At 32.2% G+C, this 26,933-nt stretch overlaps 1 protein-coding gene across 1 annotated transcript in view; it reads right to left on the reverse strand.

Moving 5' to 3' along the window:
- LOC113397382 (nephrin-like) overlaps window positions 1-26,933 on the reverse strand; it is a 194,919-nt gene that overhangs the window by 119,494 nt on the left and 48,492 nt on the right. The window contains exon 2 of the mRNA XM_026635699.2: window positions 8,294-8,442. Within this exon, the coding sequence (XP_026491484.2) occupies window positions 8,294-8,369 (76 nt within the window). The 5' untranslated portion in view covers window positions 8,370-8,442. The remainder of the gene's footprint in view (window positions 1-8,293; window positions 8,443-26,933) is intronic.

A 26,933-nucleotide genomic window follows, 5' to 3' on the forward strand; every position in this document is an offset into this window, starting at 1 on the left:
CTTTAAAAAAAAACAGTAATATATGTTACTGGTTGTGCAAGTCGGCTGTACTTTCGTAGACACGATATTATTCTTAAATATTACAGCACATTTAAGTACCGAGGGATCAACTGTATCCAGATTTTTAATGATATTATAGGTAGGCGGGCAGGTAAATGGTCCACCTGATGATAAGTGGTCACCTGATGAGAAGTGAGCGCCATTGCGCTGTAAGAAATATAAATTATTCCTTCAATCACCAATGCGCCACCAATCACGGTCCCTTACCAGTCTCTCTAATTACACCGACTCAGTAACTAGTAACTCACTCTTAATACCGAAACGCAACAAAACTATGTATTACTTCATGATAGAGTGGATGGTACCTACCCAGATGGGCTTGCACAAAACTCTACCACTAAGTAATTCAATTTATTTTTTTAATTTATTTTGACAAAGATAAATACAGTACAAGTATCAGTCAACATTTCCCACTTCTAAGTTAGCCTAGCTCCTCTCCCTATAATGAGCAGGTTTGGGGCTAATTTCAACTCGTTGATCCAATACGACTTAATGGATACACTATCAAAATTTTATTTAAATTAACGAAATGCAGATTTATTAGTATGTTTCCGTTCACCGCCGAGTACGAGATGATCTGTAAACATAAATTAAGCACATGAAAATTCAGTGGTGCTTACTATCCTAACTACTGGTCTATCTCGGTTCTCTACTAAAAATATTTATCTGTATTATACTTTAACTGTTCCCAATCAAAATAAATTGTTTATTAAAATCAGAGGTACCAGATAGTAACATTTTACGCAACACTGTAAGCCCCGTCTGTGAACTCAAAACTGCCCCGTAAGTTCATAATATACCTGCCTTCATTTTAAAAACGCTATTAAAACTAGTCTTTAGTCGTAAACCCCGGGGATATGAGCTGATTTTATAAAAATATATATATAACGTTCCCGTAAGCTTACTTCAAAATTTGTTATATGAAACTAACTAGGGCTCAGTGAAGAATTTACGAAATAAGACGATACTGAGATCGTAAAAAGAGGTAGGGCAACACGAACTTAATCGACGATATTATTTTATATCAAAAATTTTATTTAATCTAAGCATATTATCAAAAGTTCCAACAAGACCAGGTTTTAAATTATATATTTTTGTATCGATTTATCGTGTCGTTAGCGTTTCTTTTTATAGATAATGCTATTGTCATGAATGTGTACAATTCAATACTTTATAAATATATATTTGGTGCGTTTTATAAATTTGATAAACATTAAATAATGAAAATATAGTAATAATAATAAACAGTAGTTGTAGTTCAAGTTTCCGTCGAACCAAATGTCATCACATTCAATAGTTTGGATCTGAAAGAACATCAGTCGGTCAGACCGGCCACGACATAGTTTATTTATGATGTCAAGAATGAATTCGTTAGCTTCTTTATGTAATAGGTGGACGGGCAAATGAGCCACCTGATGGTAAGTGGTCACCACCGCGCATAGACATGGACGCTGTAAGAAATAATTTAAATTACACCAATACGTCACCAACCTTGGGAGCTGAGATGCTATGTCCCTTGTGCCTGTAGTTACACAGTGTCACTCACCCTTCAAGCTGGACCACAAAAATACTAAGTATTGCGGTTTGGCGGTAGAATATCTGATGAGTGGGTGGTACCTACTAAGACGGGCTTGCACAAAGGCCTGCCACCAAATAGCTGTTATCAAATGGCACTGCATAAACAATAGCCTATTTCTTACAGTGGGTTGCCCACATTTTCTTGCCCCTGTAATTACACTGACACCCTTCGAACCGAAATAGCAACATTATACACAGCATAGTTTATTACTCGAATAATTGATGAAATTGTGGTATGACGGCACTAATAAGACCCTACCTACGAGACCCTTAAAATATTATACATAAAATATAAATATATATTATTTTGTAATTGCTTATATTTCTAAGTATATAGTTGCATTTTATAAAAGATAATAGATTATAATATTCAACCAACTATTCATAGTCTTCAAATTTTTTTACTACGTTTAGTAAATTAAAAACCCAATTTTAGGTCATCCGACCGACTATGTAAGCTAAATACAACGTAAATTATTCCGTTTCTATTTAAAATAAAAGAAGCTCTATAAGAATCACAAAATTAACAATGAAAATCACGCTTAAATAACTATTGATCAAATAAAAATAAAAGACTTATCGATCACATTGAAGTTTTTTTTTAACTATACTAGCGATGCCCTAAATTAGTAAAGTAATTACCAATGTGACGACCTCCGTGGTCGAGTAGTGTGTACACCGGTTTTCATGAGTAAGCCACTCCGAGGTCCCGGGTTCGATTCCCGACCGAGTCGACGTAGAAAAAGTTCATTAGTTTTCTATGTTGTCTTGGGTCTGGGTATGTGGTACCGTCGTTACTTCTGATTTTCCATATCATAAGTGCTTTAGCTACTTACATTGGGATCAGAGTAATGTATGTGATGTTGTCCAATATATATTATTATTTATTTAAAAAAAAATCATATTTACTCCTCCTTTTAAGCTTATCACTTGTGTTAGGAGTGGGGATTACAATAGCCCAACGGGTCAGGATCGATCCTGCGACTTTTTACATCGCTAGGCGGCCCTTAAACCATTGCGCTATTGACGCTTCGAAGTAAGTCAAAACTATAACGAGCATTATATAATTTTATAAGTCACAACTTTCGTAATACATTTTTGCGATCTATAAAAACCTATAACAGTATAAATATAAATAGTATATATACATATCCAAGTCCTTACTAAAAAATATTTTAAGAACACTTGGCACATTTTCGTCCGATACATGCATCGCCAAGTATAAGACGAATTATAAATACAAATGAAGCACATGAAAATACAATCGTGCTTTCGTGGCTTAGCAGTTGATTCAGTTAAGATACACTTGTTATAATTACTGAGATATTCCGACTCTTACATGGGCAATGTGCTCAAACCATTTGCTATATTGCTCTGTTTATGAAACTTTCAATTGAATTCGTAATTTTTGGAACGAAGTTCTTTTATACCCCCTACAAGCCTTTTATACCCTCTTTCTCTCTATCCTTCATTATTGTATATATATTTTTTATTACTTTACATAATTCATTTATTACCATAAGAATTGATAACATTAAGTGCTTAAATATATACAAATATGAATTAAAAATAGTTACTGTATGCACATCGCCTTATTGTCGCCACTGGTGACAGGAGGGCTGGTTCTTTTAGGCCAGAGGATCGGAGTTGCGAATCAACGGGGCGTGCTAGCATTCTTGCCGCCATTCCACGCGGTCAAGATTTATACAGTAACTATTTTTAATTCATATTTGCATATTTTGATTATTTTATTTTAAGTCACGTGGGATGTAATTATTATATGTGTTATTTAAGACATAATAAATAGCGAAAGGAACTTCGTTCTATATTGATGTTTCCCATTGTTATTCTTGACGAAAAATTCAATGTTGAAAATCTAATAACAGTTTTTTTCCTCATTCAACCTACATTTTATAGTAACTGTTTATTTAATTTCGCGTCACGCAAAAGGCATATTAGTATATTTTTACGAAACATGAATCCATAACTAATTTTGTAACAAGAATCATGTTTCATCATTGCAATCAATCTGATTACATATAATATATAATCGTATAGATTACTTATAGCTGAAGTTAGAGATTATCAATAATCGACTGAGGATTATTGAAAATCTGTATATGTAAATACCACGTGGTGTTAGGGCGTTGTGCAAGCCCGTCAGGCTAGTTACCACCCATTCATCAGATATTCTACCACCCAACAAGTACATATATATAAATAATTGGGTGGTGGTGACCACTTACCACCAGGCGGCCCAATTGCCTGATCACCTATTTAGTAATAAAAAAAAGTGTATGTATGATCCAAAATTCTGAATACTTATTTTATGTCTATACAGTTGAAACGATGTTTATATGTACGTATAAAAACATTTAGATTCAATTACCGAAATTTTTATGGTGAAGTGAACTGAAACTAGGAGTTGGTTAATGAAACACAAGCGGCGTAATGACAAAAAACACAGCGGACCTAACAAATAGTAACACGTTTTCAGGGCTAAGCGCTCCTTTTTTCTTACGGAGAAGAATTAGAGGCGAGGTGAATTATTTAATACACCAACGAATCCAAGAGGAAATATAGATACAAATTGAGTCCATGAAAACTCTTAGGCTACGATTCGTGTACCACTGAATCCACCTTAATAATAAATTCGTTTGTAGGTAACACCAAAATATAAAGAAACAATAAAATTTCAATAACAAGTCACGTGAAATAAAAGTATACGAGAAAAACGGTAAAAATAATAAAATATATTTATTTGAAGAAATAAAGTTATTAACACTTTTCACTTCTTAAACATAACGTGAAATTATTATTATTAAGCAATAAGCAAGTATTGCGCAAACAATAATGAAATAACCGCAGTCGTAACAGTAAAATTTATCCAAGACAATCGAGTTTCACAGTTCGCTTTCAAACTACATTAACACTCGTCGCTTACAAAAATACAATGCAACAATCACGCTAATGAAAATAAGCAGGGCACTACAAGTATCTTGTAAATATTCAACGGCAATCTACCGCTTAATAGAAACATACAGCTTTGGAATTTATTCACGAAAGCCGCGGAATTATAGTAGTTTTATGTGAATCGTTTGCTCAACTTATTTTGTTGGTGTAATTTTTATTAATACATTAGCAGCCTATAAATTTCCCACTGCTGGGCTAAAGGCCTCCTCTCTCTTTTGAGGAGAAGGTTTGGTGCATATTCCAACACGCTGCTCCAATGCAGGTTGGTGGAATACACATGTGGCAGAATTTCGTTGAAATTGACACATGCAGGTTTCCTCACGATGTTTTCCTTCACCGCCGAGCACGAGATGAATTATAAACACAAATTAAGCACATGAAAATTCAGTGGTGCCTGCCTGGGTTTGAACCCGAGATTATCGGTTAAGATGCACGCGTTCTAACCATTGGAAACATTGAAATTTTTATTAATACTTATTGTAAAGTTGAAACATATTGTGATTTGCTAAGATCACATCTGTTGTGAATAAGTTAAGGTAACATTGACCCTGATATTACATGAATATCTCTCCTCATAAATAAATTTAAAATAATATTATTCATATGTTGGAAATAAAATAAATTGTACAACTGCATTTTTTTTAACATAATAATTAATATAATTTACTTTTTGATCTATTTAATCGAATACTCAGTGCTAACTTTAAGCTCTTTTAAAATATATCGGTCTTACTTGTAATGTTTTTTGGCGCGTGTTTAGTTAAATAGTGTTTCCCTCTAGTTCTTCTCTTTCTCTCTCTCAATTTACCGAAAGAAAGAAGAAGACATACATATATACAGACAGAATGACACTGTCTAATTTACTAAATAGCGATGCCGTAAAATATTAAGATTGGTTAGATTTATGATAACATACTAGGTATATTCATTATAATGACGAGTGGCAACGCTGCGCAAACATTTCGTTAAAATAAAAAAGCATACGAAATACCGTTATCATTTTATGAATGCGTTATTTTTTCCATTTGTAATACATCAAAATATAAAACGATGAGAAACGGTGAATTTCAAAAAAATAATTTTAATGTTCGTTAGTGTAACGGCTAGGCTCATTTTCGCACGGCTCGTTTCCAACACAATTTAATCACTTGAAAATTTATTATAAGAGCTTGCCCTAATTTCAACACGTGAATTAAATTATTATTATATAGTTATATTATGAGTTTATGAAGCTATCTGGAAACCGGCTGTCTTGTTATGGGCATGTTATGCGGAGGAATGAGGACCATGTTGTGAGAAAGGTTTTGAGAATGGACGTGGATGGATATAGAGGTAGGGGACGACCCAAGAAACGATGGATGGATTATGTGAAAGACGATATGGTTAGAAAGAATGTTACTTGTGAGATGACGTCTGACAGAGAAGTATGGAAGAAGAAGACATGCTGCGCCGACCCCAAGTAAAATTGGGATAAGGGCAGGAGGATGATGATGATGAGTTATCTTATGAGTTTAATTTTATCATCATCATTCAGCCAATCACAGTTCATTTTTGGATATATGCCTCTCCCAAGGAATGCTAAAGTACGAGTTTCTGCTTCCAGGTCATTAGTGCACTTATTTGTATTTCCCCGGCGCTGCATTGGGTAATGTAATATTAAATATAGGAATTTATTACAAGCGTGGGAAAAGGGCGTTCTGGAAATAAGTGGTCCATTGTTCAATAGGTCAGGAACTAGATACCGATTAGAACTTTTGTTAAATATTATCTGTTAGACATTTATTATTTGAGTTTTTTAAATCGGCATAAAGCTTTATATTACTGTTTCTAAGCTGTTTTTTTTGACTATTCAGTATTCGTGTATGCCTCCTTCAATAATAGGAGACCACAACATGCGTTAATAAACAAAAATATTTAAATAGAATTTAGATAAAAATTATTAATTAAACTTTTTGTTAGGTTAAAAGCTTAGTGATATACAATCTGAATTTGTGTGTCCGTCACATACAGTCATCCTAATCCATCCTATGCTCTTAATTGTATTGTTTTAGTTTGAAAACATGACTTAATAAAATAAAATATTTCCACAGAACGACTTCTCATCAAAATTATTGCCCCAATTTTCTCCCTTATATTCCATACTCTGATAAAAATAAACGCGAAATATTCACTGTAACGAATTGTTTTATAAAACAACAAAAATAATAACACTTAAATCTCCACGTGCAGGCTGTAACGTTTCGGTGCTACCCAACATTCATAAAGGCTTATAGCAAAGCTGTGTGTCAACGCAGAATAAAACGGGTGGCCTACTTTGTACCGCGTAATTAAATAAGTATGACATGTTTTATATATTGAAGCAATAAGTTGTGTTGCGAAATCATATAATTGTTTTACATTTATTGAAAATTGCACTGAATATTATAGGTATTATGTCAGATGAAACAGCTCGTTAAATGTATTAATGTCTCATTTTCATTTAAATCCATGAGTATCCTTAAATCGATTTACTAAACCTGACTCTCTATCAGTATACAGTGAGTCAGCTTTAGTACTACAATAAGAAGGACTTTTTTGCAATGCAAAATGCCCACAGCTGAATAAGTACTGAAATGTACAAGAGTTACGAGATATTTTAAGAGTGTGATTTTTGCGAATTATCCTAGCCGCAGTACCGCAGGCTACGCGGTTAGTAGGCGGAATCTTCTCTACTAAATACTACGACCATTCATTATAAAGGAGAGCGACCGCATTCTTGGTCATGCGCGTAATCTCTCTGGTCGTATCGGAAGGCTGACTCATCGGACTATGAACATGGACTATGAACATGGATTATATATACTTGTGCTTACAGACTTGTTGCACTTTTAAACTTTTAATCTTGCGCAGTTAACTAGTCTCTGTTGTGAATGTACGCTTTTACCAAAATCTTTAAAAGATATTTCAGAATATTGTTGTAGAATTATTTGATCTGGGATTGTGGAAGAATAGGGAGACCAAAGTTAGTCCATCTTATGTGCTTCAGTGCTTTATGTGCGACGGGTTCTCGGTTTCATGTCACCAAATTAAAAACCTTTAATGAAACCGTAAGAAGCCTTAAGGCCATCCAAGCAGATGTCTCGACTTTGACAAACACCAATCACGTTGTATGATAACATAGTGAGCCCTCTACATGCCCCATACATATTAAGAAACAAAAATAATATACAATGCAAAATGCAATATCGTTGAATATATTCGAAAAACGAAAAAGAAATTGAACAAAATCAGAAGAAGTTCTTGCGAAATTTTTAAATTACAATTATATTAAGACCCGTCTTAATTGTGGTGTGCGTATGAACCTATGTACTTAGGCTGCAAATAATCCTTCTAATGTTAAATGTGGAGAAGCAAATAGGGTTCCTTGTTTGCTGTGCGCCGTCTGCACGCAGCTCTAGTGTGTAGCCTCACGTTAATTATAAAAATACTACAAACACATGGAACTTCAGTGTGTTAATCTTGTTGCAGAATTATTATTATTAAGTTTCTTAATGGCGTTTTAGTTGATTATTCTCACTAGAAATGCGAATACAGTTTTAGCAGCATATATATTTATGTAGATTATGATCTTATTAACACGTTCAGATATATATTCGATCGCTAGAGAATTATAATTTATATTAAAGCTTAATTACGAACTGACCTGCTATGTTGAAGCTGCCGATGATCAAGGTCCATAGGGAAAGCACTCGCGTCGAGCTGCGGAGCGAACACTCCATTTTATAGTTCTTAATTATTACTGCACTGCACTGATGTTTGATTACATTATCGCATTCATCTCTTTTATTAAACCTGAAACCAAAGGAAATTAGATTTGATGTTAATATATTATTGAATAGGTTTTATTTTATGAATGAATTCATCTGATTAATATGTTTCTCTATCTGTGATAGATTTGCCATGATTTATATTTAGAGATACGATTGTGTAGGGTTTATCATATTTTTTTTTTTTTGAGAACGGAGCGTATAATACTGTTTTTGACTCAATTTACACCTATATTTGGATTTATTTTTAACAGGTTGAAGTCGCGAATACTAATTATTATTAAAATCTTGACTACGGGACGTCTTCAACACTTTTGTTGCTACCACCGACGATTATTGAGTCTTTGAAATAAATAATTGTATTTCATAATGAATAGAGCCGAGATAGCCCAGTGGTTAAAACACGTGAATCTTAACCATTAAAGTTTTCAGGCAAACCCGGTCAACTACCACAGCATTTTAGTGCTTAATTTATGTTTATTCACGTGTTTAATTATCAGTGATCAAAAAGGCTGAGTAGAAATCTACATATATAAAATCGAAATACCAGTCACCGATTAATCACGAAATGTCAGAAACTATAACACCTAGAAACTTGAAATTTGGCAGGTAGGTTCCTTATAGGGTCTAGACATTCGCTAAGAACGGAAACGAATTTCACGAAACTCCACCCCTAAGGGGGTGAAACTTTGTGTATCATAAATTTCGGCGGTAAAGCCACAGGTTGTAGTATAATATAATGTAATAAGGATAAGCTCCAAACCGTCTACTCAAAAGGGTGGGAGACCTCAGCTCAGTGGTAGGTAATTTACAGGCTGTTATTTTTATTAAAATATTCAATACTGTTTAAATATTCCATTTAAAATCATTAGTCTTAGAATTAATTCACTGATATATAATAATTCTATCTTTTCGCTTTTAAATAGTAATGTGTTTTTCTATAATAAAAATTTCCACATTCGCTAATAGAACTTTAAACTTATCTTAGACTAAAGTTGTAAATCAAACTAGCTGTCTCCGAAAGTTTCAGAGTCAGTATGCTTCAAAAATTTATCCTAAAAAGTAAGCTAGTTTTCTTCTCAAAGCTATTAAATTTATTTTACATTTCTTGATACTTCTTATATTCTTGATTTCTTGATACTTGACACGTTGTGAAATCTTGATTAAAAAGACACGTACATTAAATAGATACATTTTTGAAATTAAGTTGTCCAATAAATAATATCAGTGGTGTTTAATTTGGTGGAGGGACTTTTCTGGTTAGATTGATATCTAAATTCAAATCTATCGCCAAACAACAAACAAAGTACGTAAGTTTTGTGTTACAGTTTGTAGGCAGATTGAGCCAGTATAACTACAGGCACAAGGGAAATGATACCTTATTCCCTACGTCAGTGGTGCATCGACGATGTACGGGATGTTTATCATTTCTTACAGTGTCTATAGGCGGTTGTGAACTCTCACAATTAGGTGGGTTATCTGCCAATCCAATAAACATATAAAAAAATAAATCGCGTTGAAACGCAGATGTTCCAAATTTATCGTTTCGTTAATTTTACGATTTTGTAAGATCATTAACTTGCCTTAATAGATAAGCTGAAGACTGAAGGTGATCAATCTTCATATTTCCCAAACAACAACTGACATACTACGTTCGTCTCACTAAGTGCTACTAACGATCCGATTTCTTAGAGAAATGACGCTAAAATAAACCGAGAAATAGTAAATTTCATTTAATTGACCGAAGCTTTTACGTTGATAGCGCTGGAGGTTTTGGTAAGATATTTCAAATTACTAACAATTGATTTATAAAAGAAAAACGATTTTTATTTACTTACTGGTATAAGAAAATTGGCTTTTAAATGAAATGTTTGATAAAAATTTAGTAATACTCAAGACGAACAAAAATAATATATAAAGACAGTGTTATGAAATGATATTAAAAAAAACACTTCATGTTTAATACATTTCGAAGGAAAGGAATAGAGGTTTGCTTTTTTTACCAAATTGCCCGTATATTATTGTACAGGAAAAGAATCACAAATGGTCTCCATTTAATTACCAACATTTTATCGACTAATAAACCAATAATTTTTTTAATAATTTAAACCCGTAGTAGACCTTTAGAGCCACGTCGTATTTTGTATTTTCAAATTTACAATAATAATTATATTTACATAATTTCGCATTAAAGGGTAAAGTAAAATAACTGTCTTGAGGAAGGAAAGGATTTGAAACTTATTCCATCGTGCTGGTCCAACGCGGGTGCAATTAACTCATAAATTTATAAAAAAATAATATGTAATATACAATGTTCTTGGTGAGTGTGTAATTAAAAAGTTCTACCTTAATACAATTATATGAATAGCTAGCCCATTCTTATATATTATTCAAACTTAAATAATTGTACATACACAATATAATATTAGAAATACGAAAGTCGAGATGGATCGATGTTTGTTACTCAGTCAACTCAGAACGGCTGAACAAATCCGAATAAAATTTAACACATAAATAGATTATAGTCTGAAACAGGATACTTTTTATCTCGGAAGAATATAATTGACATCTACGTACAACTAAGATTTTAATAAAGATTTAATTCAAAAACCAGTTTTCTTCTACCAGTAAGTAAATAAAAATAGTCTTACTTTAATATTAATCAATTGTTAGTCATTTGAAATTTCCTACCAAAACCTCTAGCGCTATCAACATAAATATAATATCATTGATGTTCTTTATAATTTTGTATTTTTATGATGATTAGTACTATTATTTTATTATAAAACTACACAAGCTTAAAGAAATATTCACGATAGCAAATATGCAACTACGTGTACTTACAAAGAGTTCCACACACACAGGACCGAAAAAAAATTACTTCGAAGTTTGGACATTTTTCAGGATGTTGTCATATAAAAAATAGATTTGCAATATCAATAAGATCCATTCCATATTGGTTTTGCAAATTCCTTTCTTAGTCGAGGACGAAATGAAATTCTCGTATTAATAGTATTTTGTTACTATAATTATAAGAATAATATAAATTTGATTTGATAGTCTAGGAAATAGCCATGGTTGAAAAATATTAACATAATAAAAAAATATCTTGCAAAAAAAATTGCGATGCAAAGTATTTTAATAAGTAAGAAATTTGTTTCTTTGAAACAAGCGATTTAATTTAATAGAAGTCTAGAAAAACACTCGCCTTGCCTAAAGGCTTGCGCTTAAAGAAACGCTATGAAATTGTGATATCAATAAAATAAAAATTGTTCGACTAAATTATAAAATATTAAACAGCAATAACATGTATTACTGAATACCAGTTTGAAAGCAAAGCTAGTGTAATTTTGAGCATAATGGACGCAATATTTAATTACCATGTTTGGCGAAACATAAAGTATGAAATAATAAATATGTGTATACCCAATGTGTATAAACAAGTGGACTACCTAATGTTATACATTTCATAAGAAAACCCGTATAAAAAAACTAAACATACTGCAATATAATATTATGTCATTATTATTATTAACATACAAATAATAAACGAATAGAATTCTAATCTGCTAATACAGACTACCATTAACTAACATTTATTATTTATCTTTCATATCTATAATGAAAATACATAAGAAACCATTATACATTATAAAATAAATCGCTTATTTCTATTTAAGTATTATTTGATTTTTTAAGAATGTCTAAGTATAATCTCTTCAAGTAAATTCAATCGATTTTATGCTTGAAGTGGGCACTATGACAGCCGAAGTAGGGATCAGAATAAGACATTTAATTTATCGGTAACCGATTTCTTTGAATTTACTGAATAACACCAAAGTGTATTTAGAAATCGATTCAAAATAAACAGTTACCTAAATGAGATAATATGACAGGTTCTGTCAATTAGCTGAAACGTTACAATAAATCAAATGAATTAATTGAATTTCCTTATTTTCTTGATAAGTGGTTTCTCGTTCGGAATAATTTTCACTTCTTAATTTACTTAAGAAATGTAAGTTATTAATATTACTAACTTAATTATAATATTTGGTTCTTACATATGAAATTAGCGTTTTGTCGTACTGGCCACTTTGAACTGAAACATCTCCTCTTTGGTTAAGAATTCCAAATTCAGATTTAGAAAATCATTTAGCTGGTAAATTTGAGTTTTAAAAACAGTCATTAATTTGTTTTTTTTCTCATTATTTTCTTTCTTTGGCTTCGCTTATTACCGCACAATGGAAAAAATGAAATATCGGTATATTTACGAGTACGAGTTCTACCGTGGCACCAGTGCTGCAGAAACAGCTCGAAAGATTAATGGTGTGTACGGCGCTGGTGTCGCAAAAGAAAGCACGGTACGTTTATGATTTCAACGTTTTCGTTCTGGAAATTTCGACCTTCAAAACCAACCCCGTGGACGGCCGGAGAACAAAGTGGAAAATTAAGTATTAAATGCTATTGTGGAAGCGTATCTATCACAAAGCACTTCAGAGATAACTGCAGCCTTGCATGGTAAGTGAGAAAATTGTATTAATCCACTTGAAGCAAATCGGGAAAGTAAAAAACCTTGAACGATGGGTACCTTATGAATTGAGTGAATCGAACTTGCAAACACGCGTTGACTGCTCTGTTACTTTGCTCAACCAACACAATAATTATAGGATTTTAAATCGAATCATTACTTGTGATGAAAAGTGGATACTGTACGATAATCGGAAGCACTCGTTGCAATGGTTGAACCCTGGAGACCCAGCCAAATCCTGCTCTAAACAAAAATTGAATCAGAAAGAGTTATTACTAAAGCCGGTGTCGTTCACTACAGCTTTCTAAAATCTGGTCAAACGATTACGGCAGATATCTATTGTCAGCAACTGCAAGCCATGAAGGAAGAACTAGCTGCTAAATAACCTAGATTCGTCAATCGCTCTAGGCCACTGCTGCTTCACGACAACTCAAGACCACACACTGCACAACAATCAACAACTAAGTTAGATGAGCTACAATTGGAATGTCTGCGACATCCACCGTAATCCCCGGACCTTGCTCCAACAAAATACCATTTTTTCCGGAATTTCGACAAGTTCTTACAAGGAAAAAAATTCAACTCCGATGCGGCAGTCCAAACCGCCTTCAAAGAGTTTATTTATTCTCGTCCCCATGTTTTTTTTAATAAAAAGGTACAATTAATTAATTATAAATTGATTAAATAAATTTTGCAAAAAAAAAATTACGTTATATTCCTCCCGTACAAAACGCCAATTTCATATGTAAGGACTTAATGAATATCAATTTAGACGCTACGCAGTACCTTTACCTACGTATTTAGTACCACCTGTTCATCAGATATTCTACCACCAAACAGCAATATATACTGCTGCTGTGTTCCGGTTTGAAGGGTAAGTGAGCCGGTTTAGCGACAAGCACAAGGGACCAAAGTTGTTGGTGCATTGGTCTAAGCATTGTTTAATACGACCACTTACCATCAGGTGGCCCATTTGTATGTATGCTTAACTCATATTATGTAAAAGAAAAATCATTTTTCAGTCATTCTCAAAAAATTAAAGTTGCAGTCGCAGTTGGCTGAGCAGAGTATATTATAAAACTAAATTGTGTACACAAACTGCCTCAATATTATCATCCAATGAAGAGAAAATTCCAACAAGATCGGAAAGAGTTCAGGCGCATGACCGACGCTTTATATGCATTTCAATTCAAGGGTGTTACACAGTGCCAACTACTGGACTCCGGGTTACTGCTCAAAATATTTTCAAAAAAACTCATTAGCTTTTGTTAGACTAACCCAGGACCTAAGAATGTGAGACCTAACAAACTAACCACTAAACCATCAAGGCATTTTCTTAATAACTCGTGTAAAATATAAAGACGATTTCAAATGAAATATTAAAATATTTAAAAGTATTTCAATAGATATGGCGTAAGTAAACTTTATCTTTAAAGAGAAACTAATATTGAAATTAAAAATATCCTTCATATTGTTTAAAAATTTGGAATTTAATAAGTGTAATATTTTATGCCTTTTATTTATTTAATTTTTATTATATTACACATACAAATAAGATTTTATTAATTATAAAAGTTAATTTGAGTCTTGAGCCTTGCGTAGCAAGACAAAAGGCAGCCAGACAAAATAAGTAGTGCGGCTTGTTTATTTTGGGTTGGCACAGTATACTGTACACGCCCTGAAGAGAATGGTAGATCACCTTCGCCCCTAAGGAGAACTCGGCCAAGCTACGAGCGGAGCCCACGGGTGTGGCGGTGGATGCGTTATATCGACACGATCCCACAGCCACGGCCATCGCAATGGTTTTAGTGGGTAGGAGTAGTACGTAGTCATAAATTGTTGTGTTCAGCGCCTGACACTAACCTTCTTTGGGACTTTTCGTAGTGACTTTGCTTCCCAACGGCATGTTGGTCGTGAGGTGCAGTGTTAATGAATACAATTAACATTTGAACAATGCTTCCTTTAATAATACTCATAATATTTAGTATATATTTATTACTAGTATATAATACTAGTAGTGAATATAAGAAAATGTTAATAATAATTCTGTATATTGTATATACTTATAAATTTTCAAACTAAACTTTCTAGTCTGATTTTCGTCTTTAGTTGTGGCGCTCAAAATGTTTATTACATACAAAAATGATTACAAGTAACATTTTACTAATAGCAAAGATGCTCAAATTAAATTTATATTAGACTTTCCTCTGAAAATAGCTTCATTTTGTTGGTCCATTAAAATTTTCACTTAAGAAATCATAAACGGCTGAGCCGCACCTATTATATAAGCAAGAAAGCACATAATGGTATATCTTAGCCACAAAAGAATTTACGCGGTGTAAGTCATAAATGAAAGCGTTCATAAAATCAAATAATATGTTACTAGACGATATGAACATAATTATTTTGTGAAATATATTTAAATACTGTTTTATTTATTGATGGCAGATGAAAAAAATACTCCCATGAAATTAAAAATAAACCATTCTTTACAGCGTCAATGCGTCACAGCTATCTAAATATCTAATAATCAAATCAAATCGATTAAATTTTTTTATTTCCTTTATTCAATATAGAAGCATTACACTTACTTATTCATTGTCAAGTAAAAAACTACCAAAAGTTCGGAAAAAAAAAATATCCTGACCTGAGGAGTAGGTGAGTTTTTTATCAGTTTGTAAGCATTTACATACATACATACATACATATATTCAGTATACAAAGAAATGGCCAAATAAATAAATTCATTAATTGTATAATAATCTTTGCCACACAATGTCGCTTAATAAACTTTTTTTTAATTTAGTAAAAGTGACATTTTGAATTTCAATAGGAATTATAATTCATGCTTGGTAGTAAAAAAACAACCGATAAGTAGATCAGCCACACGGTCTGCACAATGATTTACCACAGGTAAGCTGGTTACAATATTATTAAAGCAATTAGCATAACGTATTTTTGCTGATTCAATCTTATGAATTATTCGCGAACGATGTATTCCTGTTTGCGGGGAAATTAGAATACATTGTTTACTTAGATACATAAGGATTATATTATGTTATTTATGGAACGATGTTTTTCTCTCGCTAAGTCTTTTTGCTTCAAAGTTGAATGTCAGATATTATCTTAATTGATCGAGTGAATAGAACAGTCGAATTCAAACCGTAACTGAACCGTGTCTGATAAAAAGAAGAAATAATCTTCTTGTTAAGTGGGAAGGAGGCCCAGCAGTAACATATAAACAAAAACAGCTTTATTTATATGAATTCAAATGCATGTATTCTTAATTTATATAAGTTAAACTATTAGCAGTTTCTTTTGTATTTGTGCACAATTTTATTGAAAGGAGAAACGGTTGCTATTTAATACACAACAAAGTCGTTCATGGAGAAATATCATGCAGAAATTCTAAGTTGTGACTTATACTTTACACACATATTGTATTTGAAGTTTTATTTTATAAATAACACATGTATTTAAATGCATGACATAATATCCCATTACAATTGGAGTAATTACATCAGTTATTATATGATTCTTTATTATTTAAAATAAATTACTCAGTAAAAAGTGTTTGTGTGTGTTTATATATAGCTAAAGAATATATTTATTACTAGCTTATTACTGTGTAAACAATTGTTAATATAATGTGCCATACAAATAAGATTTTTTTGAACCTTATATTTTTATCATAATGTTATATAATTTAAAAATATAGCAGCAATCCTACAATTTTTTAAACTCACCCACGACACATTATATAAGGTATATTACCCAACACTACCTAAATTAAATTTAAGCTGGCATGATCAGTAGACTGCAGTGCCAGTAGGCTGGTCACGTATGTCCAAGGACCGAAGGCTGTTGGACCAGACGAGTGCAAGAGTGGAGATTGCGTATCGGCAAACTGAAGGTGGACCGATGATCTGAGAAAAGTGGCGAGATTCTTCTAAATGTGAGAACTTGTCCGCTTAGTTCGGAGAAATGGGAGTTATTTTTTTACCAAAAATCGATATAATTATCGTGTGTGATATGCACACATACATTTTTACACCACATTTTAGTTTAATTGCGTATCGGTGATGTAATGAATGCTTAAAATTTCTTATGACGCAAACATCTATAGCGGTAACCAGCTGTCTATAAGTAGACCACGTATGGACCTGATATGACTAGACCTACATAAGCTATAAAAAGAATAAAAATTATCTCAAACTCTAAAAAAATTGCGCTCATAAATCGGAAAGAAGAAAAAATCTTCACTCAAGAATTCTATACGAAAGGCAAAGTCTAAATTAATTTTTAAGTAGCTCATACTTAAAACCATGGGTAACATACGTGTGTGATGTAATCTCAAATTCTAAGCGTAGGAAACTTTGTAAGGATATTATATAGAACGTATAATTTTAATTAGAAAGGAAAATTCCTGGAGGAGTTATTCAAAATATATATTTAGCTAAGACATCAGCATTTATTATTGTATATAAAATTAGCAAAATTTGTGGTCAGAATATGTTTGAATATTTTCGTTAACGTCTTTAGTATATTATATTTAAAATTGTAACTTATATTCAGCTCGTGTGCCAATGCCTTTTCAAATTATTTGTCAACCAATTATCCGATACAATTTGTGCGCCAGCTTTCGTATGTTGACGGTACAATGCCAGAAGCCGTCATGCTAGTGCCAGCAATTATGTGTACGAAGTTTCAACGAAATCGGTTGAATGATACCTAATCGATTCGAACAAATGTAAGCAATAATTTAAAATAGGGATATCAGAGAATATTTTCGATGGTATATTTTGGTAGTTAACAGATAATGATCCAGCCCTCCTGCACCAATGGAGGCAATAAGCCGAGGTGTTATACTTTTAATGCAGCTTTTTGCACTACTTCTCCCAGGCCCAGTGTTTCAACAGCAAACAATTTAACGTTTCATTTATTTTATTTTTATTTCTTTAACCTTATATTTATTTAGTAAAGTACAGTAACATCATATAAATGTTCTGGCCTTGGGCCTCTTTAAGAAGAAGGTTTGAAGCTATTTCTACCACGTTGCTCCATTGCGGGTAGTTTTCATTGAAATTTGGAACATCCTGCATGTTTTTCTTACGATTTTTTCCTTCACCATCAAGCACGAGATGAATTAAAAACACATAAATATTTAGTAGTGCTCATCTGGGTTTCGAATCCGCAATCATTAGTTTAGATGCACTGGTTATAACGACTGCGTCATCTGATTATATTTTATTTTATTAATCATTAATTTCCGTAGTTTAGATAAACCGTGCAGTGACGGCAATTAATAGCTGTAAACACTTTAGTCAAGCTTTAAGTAGTAGGCGAATTGCAAAGGTTCTATAATTAACTTTAAAAATTCAGGAAAAACTGGCGCTCCCCTACTGCGGTCGCTCGGGTACACTTAACGACGTCGGTGTGATAGAAATACTTAATAAGTTGTGGAAGCACCGGATGGCATGTGGACAAATATTTTGGTATAAATTAAAATGTCTTTTCATTCTCTGTAATACACAATAAATCAACTATTTGTTATTATTTAGCTTATATCATTTGTTAAGATTTACTTCAATCCTAACAAATGCCGATTCAATAGTGTTTCTAGAAGATAGTTAAACTTTTTTTTTGTGACAATAAAAATACTATTAAGTTCTCTACAATAATAGCTCACAAACAAATAGAGTTTACTGTATTTCTAAGCAAAAAAGCACGAGCATTCTAGTAATTCTAATTGTAGATATAAATTAAAATGAAGAGGAAATTACAAGAGCTCTTATAGAGCACGGCAAAGTCAAGTTATTGAAGTTCTAAGATATTACCCGCTCAATTATACAGCTGAAACTGCAAAGAAATCAGAAGTTTTGTTGCCTCAGCTTTATCAGGTTGCGCGAAGTCCAAAGTGCAAAGTGAATTCTGCGGTAAATTGCATTTCAAAGACAAATAATTTTATGGAATATCTCAAGAAAACTTAAATTCTGTACCATAGCTTAGGTTGCATGTATTGATCACTATCTCATTGGAAAATCAATTTATACATGCCATTTCATTCATAAATAAAACTCATTAGATTATTGTAAAATTATAAGTATAATATAGTCTTAAATTAATTATAGACGGAATGACCCAGGGGTTTCTAATCAACTAAATTTTAACTTAAGATTAAAGATTACAGCCCGGGCAAGTGCCACTGATTTTCTTTGTGCCTAATATGAGTTTATAATTCATGTTGTATTCAGGAGTGAAGGAAACATTGTGAGGATGCATGCATTTCTACATGTGTTGGATGTAAAATCCGCATTGAAATAGCGTGGTCTTATAAGGTCCTACCGTTCACCTCAAATGAAGAGGTGATTTCATAGCCCAACACACACATACAGGCTGCTACTTTAAAAAAAAAAAATAGTCTATTTATCAAACAAAAATATATACCTAACATTATCCTGTTTTACTTCATTAGCTACTCCGTCGGTCTAGTCGCTAGCTTATACAACTACTAGTCAATGTCCCTGTCGTAAATCTCGGTGAGGTTTACTGATAAGAAAATCTTAGTAACAGCTCTAAGTTAGGAACTTGGCAATACACTCTACGGTTGTAAAAAGCAAGTCGAGCCGTTGATCCTGTGCCCAATATGTTTTGGTCATGTCGATTTGCCGTGCCATTGGACTGTGAAAGTAAGTTAAAAACGAATTTTACTTTCATACATACATAAAATTCCATGTCCACAATTATTAAGGTATTATCAGCATACAAAACACGAAGTGAAATTTCAAGTTAATACCGTTAAATGTAACGAAATATATCAAAATATTAATTTGTATTTATGAAATTAGCTCGACGCCAGGCAAGACCTCGCTACATGGCGCCGGCCTGCACAACACGTTCCACAGTCATGCCACGTTCGCCGATCTCACTCGAATGTTCCGTGAATTACTTAAATGTTTTAAATAAATTAAAATTAGAATATGTTCTAGGCAAATAAATTAGACTAAATTTTTAGAATATGCTTATACTTAAGAAAAACATGTGCTTATATATTTTCTTGGACTGTTAACTTCAGAATTCATTTAATTAAACTCACAGTTGTTTATAATTTAAATAATAATAATTTAAAAAAATATGGTATAAAAATTTGAATTGTTATTATTTTGCTTTACAACGTCTAAGCTACGAAAGCGGACAAATAACTGTTGAAAAATTCAGTAATTTAACTTTAATCGCTCCTCTTTAATTTAAGTGCAAATATTATTCGAAGGTAAATGAATAGAAAACAAAAGGAAAGTTTAAATTTTCTGAGAAAAAAAATAGTATAATTTGGGCACCTTTTTATAAAACCTTTTAGATAGAAAACAGCGAGGTCGTTCTTTCTTTTAGGATTATCTCGATTCAATCTCTTTATGGGTGACGGCTATCTATGCATTTAATCCACTTTCTCTTTTTATCTTAAGACAAGAAAAAAAGGCCAAAAAGGTTAGCGTCTTTGTCCGCGACCCTTGATATCGGTGAGCTTTTCATCTCTACGATTATTACAGTACACCTGTGCAAGAAGTCAGCCGCGCAGATTTCATTAAACCCAATGGAGGGTGCAGTAATTGGAATCCATTGAGTTATTTTGTTTATACTATTTCATTCGTGAGCTCCATTCGTGTTAGTTTGATATTATGTTACATGACGTCGAAATTAAAATATTACGGATCGTGAATCGTGACTTTCCAACAGAAATAATTAATCACGAGTATAATTTTAAGATAATTAATTTGTATCATGACTGATGTGCGTGTGTGATAATGTGGGGCTTGTACCCGCATTGAGTGTCAATCCATATTTCTAGGCCTTTTGGTAATGAATATACACCTACAGTTTTCGGTTTCTCTCTGGATATAATTTTAGGAGAAAATTGTCTAAATACTTTCGATATGAACCCATTGACGCATGAAACTAACTGTACAGTTTCATTCGTGAAAAAAATGTAAAATCAAAAATATAGGCGACTTAAACAAGAACTTTTGAATCGTCATATTGTAGACTTAAATAAAATTTTACCGTTAGAATTCGATTCGTTAAGAGGTAAATTTAAAGTAATTAAAATAATGACTGTCGCTTCTCAATTTGTTTTTGATAATGTTATGTATGTACGCAAAAACATAAACGATTTTCCCAGAAATTGTGACGTACAATCTATTAACAATAGGAACAAGAATAAACTTGTTACTCCAAGTACCCGATTACACAGGGTTAGTAACTCTTTTTTGGGGCAATGTATACGTTTTTACAACAGGATCCCAGAAAACGTTCAAAATTATTCAATTATAAAATTCAAAAGAATCGTTAAAGAGCGTTTGTGTGCTAAAGGATATTACAACACTAATGACTTTTTAGTTGATTGCACACCTTGGGAATGAAATGATCGCCTCCAGGCTGTTTCAAATAGCTAAAATATAATTATTAATGTACAAGCAAATTGAAAAAAAAAAAAAATATCCCGCTGAGTTTCTTTCGCCGGTTCTTCTCGGGTCCGAGGTGTAAAATTCCGAACCGGTGGTAGATTTTTAACTATCAATAAGTAAGTGTAAACACTTTTATATTGAATAAAGATTTTTGACTTTGACTTTGACATTGCGCATAGGAGAACCGACAACAAACTCAGCCGAAACTTTCTTTATCAATTGTTTATGTGACAATCCATTACTACTTAGAACTGTTTTCAATTTGATTAGGGATTAAGTGTAATTACAGGCACTAGATACACACCGTAGATAACTTTGTCAGCAGTGCATTGACATTATAAGATATTTGTTAAATTTTCTAACTGTACAAATGAATTTGAGTAACGACGTGTCCTCAAGTATGACGTGGTCATTAATCGGTTAAAAAAATGTCCTCAACAGATCACGCGTCTTTTTTAAGCTATACTTATCGTAAATTTCAAAATCATAAATTTATAAAAAACATATATTATTATGATGTTCAAAATAGATTACATTTTTATTAATTGTATTGATGATAAAAATAATTTGAGATTTTGTAACATAGTAATAAGGATCATATATACCTAAATATTATTCCACATTGAATATAATAAATAATTATTTTTTTCCATACTTTTTACCTTAGACATTGCTTAATTTTAAACAAGAAATTATCAAGCAATAAATATAGCGAATAGTCAAAAATGCTATACAAACAACTTCCCTAAAGCAAAATATAATTTGTTCGCAGAACTAACACATTTCATAGCTCTGTATAATACATACGACTGTACTTACCATGACGAATTCAAACATTTCACGGTAGAAGAAATTATTAAAGCGGGTTACTTGAAATAATATTCCCCGCGTTGTATGAATGATCCATTTAGAGTATCTGGTGACGTAGGGGGAGGGAATGAGGGGGTATAAGCGTTGTTGCTATTAAAACAATTAATTAAGCTCAAACATTGAGAGAGCATTTTGTCACAAGACACAGAATAACTAAATCAGCTTAATAGTATGTATATAGACTAAAACAAGTGGTATAAATTCATTGAAATATTTTTAAATTAATTAATAAAAACCTATTGTTTTCCTTTCAGGATAATAAATGAATATATTACGTCATAATATGTGTATTTACTTATTCTACATTCATATGATAGATGTACGTATCAAAGTATTAATAATGCCGAAAGAAATATGATAAGATTAAGACTAAGATTGAACTTTTCTTTTATAATATATAGGTATAATATAGCTGATGGTAATAAGTTACCATCGCCGATATATATTAGCGTCGTAAAACATATCACAACACCAATGGACCACAAATCTCGGGAATTAAGATATCTATTGTGCCTCTAGTTACACTGGCTCACTCGCCCTTAAAATCGGAACACGACAATACTGAGTATGGTTGTTAGGTGGTAGGTTATGTGTGGATGGTATAATAACCTAGTATTATATTATTTCAAACTATAACATAACATTATTGGACATAATATCAATCGATCGAACGATAACAAATATCGTCATAGTAGACTCCTTCTTACGTTACAATTGTAGCCATTTTCATGTTTAAAATTAAACTGTCATACTGATCTATTTAATCTGCGTCATAACGCGTCGTGAGACGTTGTCAATTAAGCAAGGGTTGTAACGCAAATATAAGTTATCGTACGAAAGCGCGACTCACCGCACCTGTGGTTGACAGCCCAATTAGTTGAAGAAGCATTAAGAGCACTTCTTGCATCCTTGTATTGATCTTCACTCCTCCTAAGTCACATGAGATTGTAAGGCGATATGGCTTTTATTTATTTAAAGTTTAAATATTTGATATTTACGCAATGTTAATGACATCTAGAAGGCATGGGATTAGTGGAATTCAGCACAGCTATATCAATGATTTTGTTATCAAGAGTCATGATAGCCCAGTGGTCCGGAAACGTGAATCATAACGGAATATTGCGAGTTCAAACCCGGGCAAGCCCTATTTAATTTTCATGTGACTACTTTTTATTTATATATAAAGCTTAAAACTTGAGCTAAGATGACGACAAGCCCGAGGGGTCAGGGTCGAACCTGTGACTTTTTACATCGCTAACGCCTAGCCCTTAATATATATAGCACTATTGACAGTTATTCTCGTCGATGAAAAAAATTTCGTGAGGAAACCTGCATGTGTTGGCTAAAAAATTATCTGCATATGTATCCACAAAACGTAAGGAGGCTTTATCCCAACAGTGGGACATTACATATTGTTGCTTAATTAGTTACGAATTATAATTTTATCATCGTTTTTGGAAAAAAATAACCTTAAATATAAACATAAGTGGGAAATCATAAAACTAAATATTTCAGAGTAACGAAATACTTTAAAATGAATCAGATATTATATCTGACGTGGCTTAATCATTCAATCAAAGCTCTGGCCTAATAACAGCAACCTTGCCCTACATTTAAAAATAAAAAAATAAAATCATTCACTAATCCAAACGCTGTTACTAAAAGTAGCAGCCTATTAATTTACTTGATGATAGGGCTTTATGCAAGCCCGCCTGGGTGGTACCAACAACTCGTCATATATTCTAACTTCAAACAGCAATACTTGGTCTTTTTTTGTTCCATTTTGAAGGGTGAATGAGCCAATGTCACTATAGGCACATACATTTATTATTTACATTTTTTTGCCATCATTTTTAATCGATCTTTTTAAATATACTAATATGAAATCAAAAATCAAAATAAAACATATTCTTAAGCGTCATTCAATCATTGAATGATAGAATGACACAATAACAAGTTGAAATTTAATTCGAAATACGTAGGTCTAAATTTAAAAACGTTTCTATTTCAGACCGTTGCCAGTAATTTGGCAGATCGCTTCGAATATCTGCATAGATGGTAGACAAATAGGATGTCAGGAACAGATCTCATTGAGGAGTGAAATTGCACTGATTACAAACAAGCCCGTGGGACACAGTTGCCCTTTGTGTATTGATAGGGAGATGTTTCGATTGCCCTATTTTTGTATTTCGATATCGGAGTCATAACGAACTGATTGTTGTACGTGGGATTGTAGACGAGAAAAAAGTATAGAAGTTATTCTTTTTATGCTGGAATGGGTACCTATAATATAGTGGTTTTTGTTTTTTTTTTTTTGAGTGCATGCAAGCAAATGAATCTCACTCACGTCTTTGTTTATTTTAATTTAAAATATACAAATATGAAGAAGTTAACATGATATTTTTATTTATAATAAACAAAACTTGACGACTATTATGAATTCTAAAAAAGATGTTGCGCTTTCACGTCTAATAAATTTAAAGATGTACCTTAGAATCAACAACATATCATGTATGCTACATAAAGTAAAATCTATCTTTTTTACGTTTCTAGGTAATTTTGTATGTTACCAATAAATAAATTAATTAATATAATAATAAATTCACGTCGATTAATCTCAGGCACAATTAACTTCACATAACTTTCGGCTAGTATAAATAGTGTTATTGTTCCATTCTGGGTTTGAACTAGAAACCTCGGAATCCACAGTTGTATGAGCTAGCGACTATGCCAACATTAGATGAGTTTCAATTTTTTATTTTAGCTGTTGTATTTATATCTATTATTATCTATTTTTATATTAACTAATGTTTATTCGTCGCAGCTGATTAAGGTGGATTTTTTACTTGTATAAAATATAACATACTATGATGAACCGATTTATATCGGCGGCCATTGCCATCAGTCTGTACATAATGATAAAATTAAATACATAAATTTCCTTTTAGGAAAATTATATTTTCGTTTTTATACGAATATCGAAATAAACATTAATGTAAACAAATTAAACGAAAAAAAAACACGAAGAAAACAGACAATGATTATTTCTATTAAGGTCGGCATCATTAAAAAATCGCTTGGAAATTTCGCCTTCACAGTAAATTCCCCAAATATCTCGTTATAACAAATGTCAGAGAAAGGAAATCTTTTTACCGAATCCTGAATTACGTCTCGCCAGCTTTTCTCGGCGAGTTCTACAGGTGAATGGGAGGCACAAATCAGGTCGAGAAAAATCGATTTCGATTTTAAAACTTTAACGTTATTCGGTTCGTGATCGGAAATATAATGGGATGTTACATTCTCGAGAGATTCGAAGCTGAGATACGAAATATATGAGGTGTTAAAGGACAGTGACCACGTATTGTCTTGCTTTATAATGATATTGAAATTTATATTTATTACCTTTGGATGTTACGGTAGAAATTATTTTATTATTTTGAAATGAGATTCGGATCAGAAAAATATATATTTTATAACATAAGATTGTTTTTTGTTTCGTAAAGCTTTATTTTACTCAAAAATGGCTGATGTAAAATTAACGATCAAGTTCCAAATCATTATTATTAATAAGCAATAGTAATAATAATCGAGAGTGTGGCCTTCCTACAGCGAGAGGGCAGGGAGCTGTCATTTTTCAGACATACAAAATCTTTCACTGCTATTTTACCCATTTATTGAACGAATGGGTTATGAATTTCCAATACGTGTTTATGACGTGAAAATAGTGATTCACGAGGGTCTGGGGATAAATGAGGTTTCCCTATTTTCCTCCTAAATGTGCAATTTTAACGAAATTGAAAAACAAAAATATATTTTCTATCATCTTGATACTTTCAAGTGTTTTATAAATAATTAATCGTAAGATGTTTGTTGTACCAGCTTTCTAATGTTTCAAGGAAAACATTAATTCATCTCCTCGATCTTTATTCTATCGTATAAATTTACTTGTTTGAAATAAAAGTTTTTTTCCCTGAAATCAAGCGCTTTATTTATAATATTTTTTTTACATACTTTCTTATAATACGTTTTTGGTTTAATTTGATATTGCTTTAAAAAGGTATAAAAATATATTTTTTTCCGTCTTAATAATCATTTCCTTGCTCTATGATGGTTTTTATGATTAGAAGTAAAAAAAAAATATAATTTCTATTAATATTTACTGCAGTGTGTTATGTTTGTATCAAAATATTTACCTTTCTCTGCCAAATTATTAATATTTCATTCATAATTCATCTTTTGCTGGTTCTGTAAATGAAGTCGCTCCCGCTGCCTAATATATGTATTTGTGAACGCTGAAAATATTAAATTTTGCTTCGCTTAACAATTTTATAAGGTAAAAATTGTGAGTCATCTCAAAATACCTATACCCAGAAAATGTTCGGTCATTTTCTCGCCAACATCTTATTACGGTAAACTCAAAACACTCGGCTTAGGGCACGTAATTTATGTTGAGCGTTTTTTACTGAAGTAGAAATTTGTTTTTCCTCCTTACTTTTACACTAATCTATTCCATTTTTAATTTAAATGACCATTTACACTAATGCTGAAGATGCGACCGTTTATTAAAAATATTTATACGGTACTTTGAAATAGAATATGTTTTGATATAGAAGCGAAAGTGGCTCTTTTCTTCCTTTGTAGATTTTAAGCATAAAA

This window comes from Vanessa tameamea, chromosome 3 (genome assembly GCF_037043105.1).
Source record: "Vanessa tameamea isolate UH-Manoa-2023 chromosome 3, ilVanTame1 primary haplotype, whole genome shotgun sequence".
In the NCBI taxonomy this organism is placed as follows: domain Eukaryota; kingdom Metazoa; phylum Arthropoda; class Insecta; order Lepidoptera; family Nymphalidae; genus Vanessa; species Vanessa tameamea.